The sequence below is a fragment of the Panthera onca genome, chromosome F1, assembly GCF_046562875.1.
Source record: "Panthera onca isolate mPanOnc1 chromosome F1, mPanOnc1 haplotype 2, whole genome shotgun sequence".
Classification (NCBI taxonomy): domain Eukaryota; kingdom Metazoa; phylum Chordata; class Mammalia; order Carnivora; family Felidae; genus Panthera; species Panthera onca.
In genome coordinates, this window is record NC_138355.1 from 33,198,428 (window position 1) to 33,211,500 (window position 13,073).

General features: G+C 35.3%; 1 protein-coding gene across 12 annotated transcripts in view; it reads right to left on the bottom strand.

Annotated features, from left to right (window-relative positions):
* The window catches only part of RPS6KC1 (ribosomal protein S6 kinase C1), a 317,521-nt gene that overhangs the window by 268,757 nt on the left and 35,691 nt on the right, over window positions 1-13,073 (bottom strand). For all 12 annotated transcript variants that reach the window (XM_078440686.2, XM_078440687.2, XM_078440681.2 and 9 more), the window contains exon 5: window positions 5,502-5,595. In XM_078440686.2, coding sequence (XP_078296812.2) covers window positions 5,502-5,595 — 94 coding nt within the window. The remainder of the gene's footprint in view (window positions 1-5,501; window positions 5,596-13,073) is intronic.

The window sequence follows — 13,073 nt, forward strand, 5'->3', positions numbered from 1 at the left end:
GGAATAAGTTCAGAAAGTAACATATCAATCAAAATTACAGCCGTAATACTGTTATCTTCTCATGAACAACAAAGATCTATGAGTTGGCTTTCCTTTCTATCTAATGAACTTCTTATGCTGCTACTCTCCATAATCTCTGCAAATCAATCCTGCTACCAGAGCACAAGCCGCTCACACTGGGAGTTCTATACCAAATATGTATTCTCACTGCCTCCCTCTCCATAAAACTAAATCTCTACTTTCAAAATATATTTTTTATGATTGCTACTGAATACCCGGAGTGCCTAGACTGCCTTAGGCACATGGCTTAACTTCTCTGAAATTCCAATTTTTAATTGTGGAATAAGGGATTTATCTGTGTCATTCTTGATGTTCTTTCTACTCTCAAATACTTCCCATGACATATTATCAATTTTTTTTATTTGCCCCATCCAACCCCTAAAATCCAATATTATCCTCAATAGCCCTAGGGTTTATAAGAGTCAATATTTATAATTTGTATCATTTGTTTTACATGCACACATACAATGACACCTTCTCATTTATGTTTATCTTGAGAATAGTAATCTGTTCTTTTTTACCTATTTTAAACTCCTTCACCAAAGAAAATTCAACTAACAAGGGAAAATAGATAAACGTTAGGCAGATAAGCACTTAAGAGAAAAAGGAACTTCTAACTGAATAAGCATACTCTATCATAATACAAGAGGGCCTAGAATAATCGCAATAACAAGATTTAGGGTTCTCATGGTGCCACCTAGTGGATACTTGCACTAAATCCTACTTTAAATTTAAAATTCCTTTCAATTAGGCTTTCTGTATTTTGGTCATCTTACACTACTCCATGGTGCACACACTTCAAGTTCGTCTCAAAAATAGATTTAGGCTACTAAGTGGTGAACCAACTTAAGAATATTCCTTTTTAAAACGAACCTGCCTGAAAGCATCAACTATGAATCAACCAAATGAAATACAAATAATAAAAAGAAAAATATAATAATAAAATGACACTTTGATACAGAAGATTTTTTCTCAAACTTAAATAACTAGACACTTTTCTAATTAGTCTCCCTTAATGCTTTAAAACTAATCAAAATTATCCAAATTAATACAGTTTACCTCTAATCTTCAAGATTTAATGGAAAGAATTCTTATCCCGCCATCAAATAAAAATACAAATCTTGAACTGAGAATGATTTTAGAGATCCCTTACACAGACCAGAAATAGATGCTATTCTCAAAATGTACATCTCATCTACTCTAAAATGGTTCATTCAAGACAGCTTAATAGATTCTTTCTTGTGTCTACAATTGCTACAATTGAACATCCAGGGAGCTCTTAATCCACAATTTACAGGCCACACACACACACACACACACACAAAGGTAGATCTGGCTACTCCCAGGAGACATTGAAGAATATTCCACACATGAGATCTTACATATAAGAAACTGACCTCTCAGTTTCTATTTGTGATTACGATCATCTAATTATTTTCTCTGGTTTGCTGCGTACACCTGGAAAATGTCCCTCCCACAACTGCAAAGGAAGTCAAGTCACGTATTAGGAAGAGGAAATGACACAGGTTACCAGATGAGAGTCTACCAACATCAAAGGCTCCAATATCAAGGCCATCATGGCAGTAAAGCAACCTACATCCTTCAAACGGGCCAACAGATGAGAGAAACATGTCAAGAAGCTCAATTCCCATGCACCATTTTGGCCAGGTTTCTACAAATGTCATGGTAACTTCATAGCTAAGTTTAATCAAACGAAAAGATGCAAGTTTAAAAAGGAAATAAGATGTTAACAATCAAGTAAATCTTCTTTCATCTTTAAATATATATATAGTTTAATTTCTCTGGACAAAGGATATGAAAAGTAACCAGCATTTCATTTTAAAAACATAAAACAATATAAACTTTTTATCTAAAAACCTACTGAATAATTTTATAATTCTCAATTTCATATTAGATAAAATACACTTACCAGTTAATCACCAAATTATTGGTTTTATGGAACCTTAAAGGGGTTTCCACTATCCCATTACAATCAAATGACAATTTTTTTCAAAGTCATTAATCCAGCTCTTTATGTTTTCCTCAGAAAACTTTCCTTCAAGGTAAATTAAGACCTGTTGATTGCATTTTTATGGTACTAATAAAAATAATGATCACTTAGCCTCTACATCTGTTCTCTGAGAGGTGATATACTTGCCATGTCATTCTAACTCTACCGAAGGACCTTGAAACAGCAGACTATATATTAAGATTTGCCCCTCTGGCTCATTTCACTGGCAAACTAAATCACAAGTGTGAAAAATGAATACACCTTTGAAACACCGTTTAAAATACTACACTCAGAGGAGATGTTATGGAGTGAATCACCTCCTCTCATTTTGGCTCTAAATCCAAACCCTGAGCACTTGCCACCACAATCCCTCTACAACCCTCTGTTTCACTGAATACCTGTGGGGCTTGGCGGGCTGCCAGCTTTCCCTGCTCTTTTGCTAGCACAGGCCCTCTCCCTTGGTTGTCTCTGGGGTTTGCAGACCTTTTGGTAGGAAAGTATATCTTCCACTTACCCAGTATGCCAGACAATCTCATGATATTTAAAAGTCATTTCCCCTCTCAAATAACAATGAATTTGCAAGCTGTTTGACACTCCGATCTGTATTTGTCAACAAGGTCTTTCAGCAGGATTAATTAGTCAGGCGTAAAGGCTTTTAAAGGGAGGGGGGATTAAAAAAAATCTAAGCTTTAACTGCCTTTCCAGTTCCATGTTTTGCATTCTTCATGGATCACAGTGTGTTTCAGAGATGGTAATACAGCTGGAAACTAAGCTATGCACTGAAAGGATAAAATGTCAGTATTACTTTTAGGTAGCGTAAGTCTTTTCTGATGTTTTTAACAAAAAGGTAGCCCCTAATTTCTCTCATAAAAGCATATTCCTAAAAGATAAATCCTTTCGTGGGGCACCTGGGTGGCTCAGTAGGTGGGGCGTCGGACTCTTGATTTCAGCTCAGGTCATGATGTCATGGTTTGTAAGGTCAAGCCCTGCATGGGGGTGGGAAGGGATTCTCTCTCTCCCTCTCTCTCTGTCCCTCTCCCCCACCTCGGCTCGCCCACGCTTTCTCTCAAATAAATAAAACTAGGAAAAAAAAAAAAGATAAATCCTTTCAAGGAAAACCCATCTTTTTGAAACTTCAAAAGGTAAATTCCAAAACAACTGTTTTAGGAAGAATGGCCCATATGGCCCCAGTGTACCAGAGGCAGTCCTAGTTTCAGCTTGTTGTCTTGTACTTATTAAAGTACCCTCTTTACTTCTCAGAACTCTCCCACTCTGGACAACAAATTACAACCTCATCCTATTTTTTTTTTTTTTTACCACATTTTTACCATAGTCACATTTGAACTCTGAACATTCTTCCATATTCTAGAACACCATCCCAAGAAAACTCATTCCTAATAATAATGCTCCTCTCTTCTCTTCCAGACTATAAAAAAGGACAAAAGACCTATGTATCGTTCCCATCCATGACGACCTTACACTAGAATAGGTTCCTGAGATATACATCTCCCATCATGGCTGACTCTCACCTAGTAAAAAAGGATCATTATGAATATTAAAAGAATATAACAATTCCCAAATCACGTAACCTTAGATTCCTACAACAAAACACAAAAGGAGAGAAACTAAGAAACATTCTAAAATTTCTAAAAACTGTACTCCTCATTGAACACTCTCCTATGAATCTTTGTAACTCTATTTGTCCACTATTGGATGTCACCAAATCACCACATTTACAGGGAGAAAATACCTTCTCCCTCTTCTCAGGAACAGAGTATCTCTGAGGCAACAGCCAGATCTGGTTATCCCGAATAAGTTACCTTCCAAGAAACTAGCTCTAGAAACACTCACATTGGGATCCCCAGCAGGGAGTAGGTTTTCCAAAGCCTAGCAAGGATCACAGATAAAACAGGTCACAGGAAAAAGGTATTTGTTTTTTCCGAAAAACATAATGGATTATAAATATGTACAATGTAAATAAATACATGTGAACAAATTACTGTAAGCAATGTTTTTCTACAACCTTGGCTGATTTATGATTTAGTATGGAGTCAAAAGTATTGAGGATCTAATGGAAACCGCTGGGCCTAAGGTGCCCATACAAAACACAGAACACTAGGCGTAAGTGAACAGACTTCGCTTTTAAGTCAATGGGAGCCACCGTGAAAAACAAGAAGAGCTCATCACTTCTCAGTGTGGTAGCACCAAAAGATTCCACCTACACATCGAATGGGAATTTGCTGTTCCTACCAAATTAAGATGCCAATGTACAGCAAGAAATCTATACCAGTGTGTCTGTTGATGTATGACATCAGTACATATCCCCACAAAAACATCACTACAATGAGATTACGGCTACCTCCCATATTAGAGTCGTAAAGCATCCTCCTCAGCCAAACTGTTATTCATGAAAGCGATCAAGAAATAGCTAGTCTATGATTTTACTTTTATATAAACCAAACCTAAGCCACTTCAAACAAATCTAATTACCTATTTTTAAAGACTCTCCCTTCCTATCCCCAAATCTTTTTTTTTTTTTTTTTTCATTCCAAAATCTTCCCTGGATGAAAACTAGCTAAGGAAATCTAAAGACCAAAATGTATGTATTTTAAATCTTCATAAAAATTCAGGGATGGCTTAACAAAGGAATAAAACAAGAGATTATGCATTCTTGAATTAAAGTGATTAGAATTTTTTTTTTTTTTAATTTTTTTTTTTCAACGTTTTTTATTTATTTTTGGGACAGAGAGAGACATAGCATGAACGGGGGAGGGGCAGAGAGAGAGGGAGACACAGAATCGGAAACAGGCTCCAGGCTCCGAGCCATCAGCCCAGAGCCTGACGCGGGGCTCGAACTCATGGACCGTGAGATCGTGACCTGGCTGAAGTCGGACGCTTAACCGACTGCGCCACCCAGGCGCCCCTAAAGTGATTAGAATTTAAAAAACTGCTTTGGTTTAGACTTATGTTATTATAAAACATACTAAAAACACTAGAACTGCCTTAGGTTTACTCTTTCTAGGAACATGACTAAACTTTTAAAGCCAGTTTTGAAATTAATTGTCTGAAAGTCAGTTGCTGCTAAATAAACTTTAGCAAGGTATTCTTACACCAGACAATATAAATTCTGAACACTTATTATGCCATATTTCATCAAATCTAATATGCCATTAGTTGTAGGATAAATCATTATTTTATATATCACTAAGAAAGAAAAAAGCTGTCAATTAAATGTAAGAAGGTATCATCAACCCAATATCACGCATCAAGTGATACTAGGTGATATTAAAACATGAAGAACAAAAAGCATCTTAGAATTGATAAAATACTCTCAAATTCCTACAGCCATCTATTCTTTTGCAATTCAAATACGATTTATAGTCTTCTGCAGTCAAAACCACTGCAATGAAAAAAAATTAAAATATCCTACCTTCAGTACTACACTCAGGAAAGCTGTCAACAAGGGAATCCGAATAAGCTTCCGCAGGTCCAATCAATTCAGAACCATCATTAACTATTCCACCCTAAAAAAAGAATAATTGTGTATCATTGTCAGTAAGGGTTTTATTTTTAAATGAGTAATAAATTAACAATAGTTATCTCAACTGAGTACGTATAAGGATTACAGAAACCATTCATCTGTTAAACCAGATTACATTTGCCTTTAAAAAATCAATAGAAATATCAATATTGATTCATCAACTGTAAAAATGTACCACACCAATGCAAGATGTTAATAATAGGGGAATCTCTGTGAAAGGGAAAGGGGTATACAGAAAAGCACTATATTTTCCTCACAGTTTTTCTGTAAACTAAACTATTCTAAAAAAAATCTATTATTAAAATCTAGCATTAACCAATGTGAATTCAAAAGGAATATTATCATGTTTATATCATGTGCCTTTTTATAAAAGCATATGTATAAAAACCTATCAAAAGTACTCATTTAAAAAATGCAGAACACACACACACACACACACCAGCTACAGACTATTACTCAACATCCTTAGTGTCTGGTCATTCTATTTAGTGATAAATGATGGGACTCTATTAGAAGTCATTTAATTTTATCAAATTAAAAACTAACATATATCACATAGCACCTCAGTGATTCCAGAAGCACCCTAAATTTGAAACCTATTTAGACATAATATAAAACTAAACAAACCTAAGATATTTGTATTAAAGCAACACATTTTTTAAATGTTTATTTATTATTTTTGAGAGACAGAGAGAGAGCATGAACAGGGGAGGGGCAGAGAGAGAGGGAGACACAGAATCTGAAGCAGGCTCCAGGCTCTGAGCTGTCAGCACAGAGCCTGACACAGGGCTCGAACCCACGAACCATGACATCATGACTTGAGCCAAAGTCGGACACTTAATTGACTAAGCCACCCAGGTGCCCCAAAGCAACACATTTATAATAACAATAAAATAACTATATTTTAATAAAATATAAAAACTATTGTGATTCCTTATATGACCATTATTTTAATTCTGTATCTAGGTTTGCAAATTCAACCTTCAAAAACTGTTTTCTCTCACTCCGTGTGCAACTAGAGAATGCTATTTATCAAGAAAGTGGTGCTGGTATGTTTTGTGCTGTGGTTTTATGACTGTTTCAATCATGAGTATAAGGACTTAAAATCCTTAAATAACTGTAACTAAAATAATAGCTCTTTTGCTCTGTAACATCTTTCATTCTACCTTCCACCAATAGTTCTAAGTCCCCAAACACTACTACCAGGATAGTAAAACCCACGAAAAATACAAGACCCCTTTTTCCTCTCTCCTTCAGCACAAAGAACTTAACTATCTTTAGTTATAATCAAAAGTCTCCCTACCAGCTTATCTTTAAGAAAGAGAAATTTGAAATGGTTCCTCTAAAATTACCAAATTTTACTTCCCAGAGTGTTAAATGAACTGAAACTTTAAAAACAATTATTCCCTTTAGAAGCAAGAATTTATACACTTTATTCTATTTGTGAATTAAAATATTCAAATCACAGTTTGTATCTGAATTTTTCTCCAAAAAAGAAGAGTCTCTATTTTAGACTAAGCCATAAACCAAATCTTAAGCAAATCTGCAAATATTCTGAGAATTTTACCAGACAAAGCTGATTTTATTTATAATCTCAGTTTACAGAAAGTGCCTTTCAACCATTAACTACCTCTTCTACTATCAGAGATGTGGACTTTGTTACCTATCTATAAAATGGAATTATTATTTATAACTTAATATGTTGTCAGGACTAAAAGACTTTATACATGTAAAGTGTTTAGAACAACATAAGCACTCATTTTTTATTTGTTAATATTAGCTGATATAGATCTGTTTCCAAGATAAAATAAAAACACAATACTAAAGAATACAAAAAGCTATTTTAGCTCATAATCTTAGAGAAATTTTATTTACTTCATTTAATAAACAACAAATACAGAATAAATCTTTAATTAAACAAAATAATAAAAAACTTTCCATAGGAACTCAAGGGAAGTAGTGGAGAAATACACCACAATTGTATTTTAATCTCTACATTAAATCTCTAGATTAATTGCTATTTTAATCTCTCAATCAAAAACATTAACCACTAGGCGTTCTTTACTATGCAGTAGAAAGAAATTTATTACACAGCATCTCAAAGTTTTTTGTTAATGAAATGTCAACCTAGGGGTGAAGGAGTCCAGGTATAACAGAATAAGTAGATCAGCAAATGCTCTCCCCAAAAGACAAAGATATAACTGGAGAAAAATGTCAAAACGACCATCTGAGTGCCTGGAAATTGACCAAAAACATACAACGAATGAAGAAGTGGTTACCCATAAAAAACCACAAAATCACAGGTAAGAACTGTGGGAGTCTGTGGTATTCTTGCCTGGGGTTGCTCCCACCTTCTGTCCCAGCTGGGTTCCCATGGTAATTATACAAGGGCAAGGCAAGCCTTGAAATTCAGCAGATTCACTTGCAGTGGAGGCAAGCATGATTTGGACTGAAGCACAGAAGTCGTCCACCCCAAAGAGTATTATTATCAGTAATAGTAGCGATCCCAGCACCAATGCACAGTGGCTCAGCAAGCATGAGGTTCCAGCAAGCAAAGGACCAGCGTATTAGCCAGACATTTCACAGGGAGTTACAGAAAGTACACAACCATAGGGGTTCTTAACAAGCTCTCTACTCACCCATACAGGAGAGACTAGAGAAGAATCAAGCTATCTACAAACCCCCAACAAGCCACAATGGTGCGCACACACACAGAGGAAATGCAAGAGATCTCAAAGATAAGCAAAATCCAGGGCAAACTTAAAAACTGCTTGAACTCTGAAAATATATCAAGAAACATCAGCATATGGAAGAAGCATACACTGGAACAAAGTGTTTAAATACAAAGACCAATCACTGGCTGACCACTAAGCTATGCTGTTACAGGACTAACCCCTAGTTAGCGAGGTTTAAAAATACAATAAAAATTTAAAATTGAGAAGAGATATCAGCAGTTACACACTGCCAATTAAAATTTTTTTAATGTTTATTTCCTTTTGAGAGAGAAAGAGACAGAGGCGTGAGTGGGAGAGAGGCAGAGAGAGAGAGGGAGACACAGAATCGGAAGCAGGCTCCAGGATCTGAGCTGTTAGCACAGAGACTGACACAGGGCTCGAACTCACTGGGAGATCATGACCTGAGCCGAAGTCGGACGTTTAACCGACTCTCTCTCTCTCTCTCAAAAATAAACAAACATTGGGGCGCCTAGGTGGCTCACTCGGTTAAGCGTCCGACTTCGTTCGGCTCAGGTCACGATCTCACGGTCCGTGAGTTCGAGCCCCGCGTCGGGCTCTGGGCTGATGGCTCGGAGCCTGGAGCCTGCTTCTGATTCTGTGTCTCCCTCTCCTGCCCCTCCCCCGTTCATGCTCTGTCTCTCTCTGTCTCAAAAATAAACGTTAAAAAAAATAAAAAATTTAAAAAAAATAAAAAAAATAAACAAACATTAAAAAAAGAAAAAGGAAAAAGAAAGAAACTTCAACAATTAACTGGAGGTTTCAATATCTTACTCTTAATAATTGACAGAACTAGACAGAAAACTAGCAAAGATACAGAAGTCTTAAAGATCACTAACAACTAACTTGAACTAACTAAAATTTACATAAAATTCCATCTGACAACAGAATATATATTCCTTCCAAGCACACATGCAACATTCTCCAGGATAGTTCATATGCTAAGAAATAAATCAGGTCTAAATATATTTAAAAGAACTGAAATCAAACATGCGTTCTGACCACGACCACAAGAAAACAAAATTAGAATTCAACAATAAAAGAAACTTTAAAAATTAACAAATACTTGGAAATTAAAGAACATTTTTCTAAATAACGAGAGTCTACAGAAAAAAATCACGAAAGCAGAAAATGCATTAAACTGAATAAAAATAAAAACAAAGTGTAAAAAGGCTATGGGATGAGGCTCAAGTAGTGCTAAAAGAAAAATTTATACTTGTAAACACCCATGTTAGATAAGAATAACCATCTCAAATCAGTAATCTAAACTTCCACTTTAAGGAACTAAAGAATTAGATAAAGAACAAAGTAAATCCAAAGCAAGCAAAAGGAAAGAAATAAAGTTTAGAGAGCAGAAATCAAAATAAAATAGAGAAAATAGAGAGAAAGTAATGAAACCAAGTTGGTCTTTTGAAAAAAATCAACAAAAATATCAAACTTTTAGGTAGACTGACCAAGAAAAAAAATACACCAGATACAAATTACCAAAATCATGAATGAAAGAGGGACATCACTAACATACCCATAGAAATCAAAGGTGTTCTGGGGGAATGCTATGAACAATTTATGCCAACAAATTACACAATTTAGATGAAAAATTCCTGGGAAGGGACAAGTTACCAAAGTTGATTCAAGTAGAAAGAGAATATCATGATAGACCTATAACAAGTAAATAAACTGAATTAAAATTTGAAATCCTCCCAGATCAATTCCAATACTATGTATATACCTAAGAGAAATGAAAAGGTATGTCCACACAAAAAACTTACATGCCAATAGTCATTAACAACATCATTCATAATAACCAAAAGGGAGAGACAACCCAAATGTGCATCAATTGATGAATGGAAAAACAAAATGTAGCATATCCACTAGCCATACAAAGGAATACTATATAGGCACCAGAAAGGAATGGAGTATTGATACATGCTGCAACATGGATTAAACCTGTAAACCACTCACGACAGCATAAAATGCTTAGAGTAATTTTAACCAAAGAAGGGCCAGACTTATACACTGAAAACTGTAAAACACTGCTGAGACTAATTAAAGAACTCCTAAATAAATGGAGTCATTTCATGTTCATGGGGTTGGAAGACAATGTTGTTAAAATAATAATTTTCCCCAAACTATAGACTTAATACAATTCCGACCAAAATTCCACCAGAATTTCTTGTTGTTATGGACAAGCTGATGCTAAAATTTTTATGGAAATTCAAAGGATTCAAAATCACTGTAACAATTCTGAAAAAGTATGAATAAAGTGAGACAACTTATACTATCCAATTTCAAAACTTGTTATAAAACTACAATAATCAAGACAATACAGTACTGTTATAAAAACAGGCACGCAGATCAATAGAAGACGTCAAAAGTCAAGAAATAAACTTGAATGAACTTGAAGAAGTAAACTTGAGCTTGAAAACAAGCTCATCATCATTAGCCATTAGGAAATGGAAATTACAGTGAAATACCACGATATACATACTAGAAAAACTATAAATTTAAAAATCATACAATACTAAGTGTTGGTAAAATTGAGTAAGAACCAGAGCCTTCATACATTGCTGGGGAATCTAAAACAGTATGGTCACTCTGGAGAACAGTTTGGCAGTTTCGTAAAAACATAAACTTCCCATAAGACCCAGCAATTCCACTCTTCAGAATCTACCCAAGAGACATGAAAACGTATATCTACACACAGATTTGTTGGCAGCAATACTAGACAAAGGCCCAAAAAACTGAAAACAAACCAAATGTCTGTCAATTTGCCAATGGATAAACAAAACGTAGTATGATCTATATAATAGAATACTTTCCAGCGACATAAAGGAACAGAAGACTGATACGTGATAGAATGTGGATAAAACTCAAAACATTATGTGAAAACATTAAGTGAAAGAAACCAGAACAAAAGACCACATACTGTGTGATTCTGTGTAATTGAAATGTCCTGAAAAGGTAAATCTATAGTCAGAAAACAGGTAAGTAGTTACCTAGGGATGGGGCTGGAAAAGGAGACTGCCAGTAAAGGGGCACAGAGAAACTTGCTTAGGTGGCAGAAATGTGACAGTTGTACAACGCTATAAATTTACTGAAAGTCACTGAATGGTACACTTACAATTGGTAAATTTTAAAGCATGTCAATAAAACTGTAAATGCATATATACATACATACATACATATACATAAACAGCAAAGAATACACATGGAAAGGTATAGATGAAAAACATTTGGCAATAAACTGGTAATTTTTTAAGATGAGTAATGAGTAACAGAGGCTCATTCTAGCACTTTGTAGCACTCCTTCTACTCCTGTGTATGTTAAAAAAAAAAAATCAAATCATTTGACTATGTGGTCATTTGCAATGTAGTAAATACCATCAAGGTTTCCACAAACAAACACACAAACAAAAAACCTACACGTTATTGTAGCACACCCTGTGACCTGACTACCCAAAAACCTCCCGTTCATACCTTCATCCACAATCAGAACTAGAAAGCCAAAAGAGTCACACACCCAGACTTTTCTGAAGCTACGGACAGTCCTGTAACCCAGTTCTGGCCTACTGGATGTAAGAAGGACTACCTCTAGGCAGAATGTCTAGGAAAGCTTTTAAAAACTGGCATGCATTCATTTATTGGCCCTTTTCCTTTCACGCCCCAAACAAGGAAGCTAAAGCTAAGGCTCTGGAGGACATTATTGAGCTCTGTGCCAGCGACATCCTATCTTCCTCACTCAACTTCCCGTTGTAAGAGACAAAGACATCCCTTTCTTGTTTAAGTTAATACGGTTAAGCTTTTTCGTTGTTTATTTAGAGACTGACTACTACTGCTGTGATAATACCCAATGAGTATCCCTCTCTTGCCCAGCGGACTACCTAAAGTATTTCTAATACATTTTCTAAAACTAGCTTGACTTCCCTTGAAGTGCCCAATGTATTCTTTTCTCTTCTTCTGTCTCTCACTGCACAAAGCCTAAAAAGTAAGTATCATCCAGCAGCAGTTATAATCAGGAATTGCCAGATCCAAAGGAAACAGAATGAACAGGTAACTTTTATTTAAATTCTTCAAGGTCTAAGATCTGACTCCTGTTTTCCTAGACTGATTTTTTTTAGCCCTTGGCATGTGATAATTTGCATGACTGCTTTTCACAACTTCTATAAAGTCATATCCTTCTTGCTTAATAAAGCCGCCTTTTTCTATAAGCATAGACTCCTTGCCACATAGATACGGTTGTAACCAAGAACAACAAAGGGCAAATACTGTACCAATTTGATTTGGCCTTCTATCCTAAAGATCTGCAGTATACCATAAACAAAGCCACATTCATCATCTTGGCCTAGTTCACACAGTAATGAAAAATTAAGCAACGAAGTCAATCACTAGAAATCTTGTTACTATAAACTTTCCTATTACTATTTCTATTACCGTAAAGTCATAAGTCTGTAATATTTTTCAAAACATCAACTCTCTTCAGTAAATTAAAATATTTTCATATTTTATTTTCATAAAATATTTTTCATAAAAAATATTTTCCTTTGGTAGATCCACTGCCATCAGGAAATGTAAAACTCCCACTACTCATATACCTCACTGGCTGTATGTTCTAACAAATTGCATTTATACAAATAAATTACATTTACACAAAGAAGGAAAAAAACAAGTACGGCACAATCACCTAGCTTTTTTCTAGAAGTCTAAAGGCAATAGGAAAACTGTGGTCATT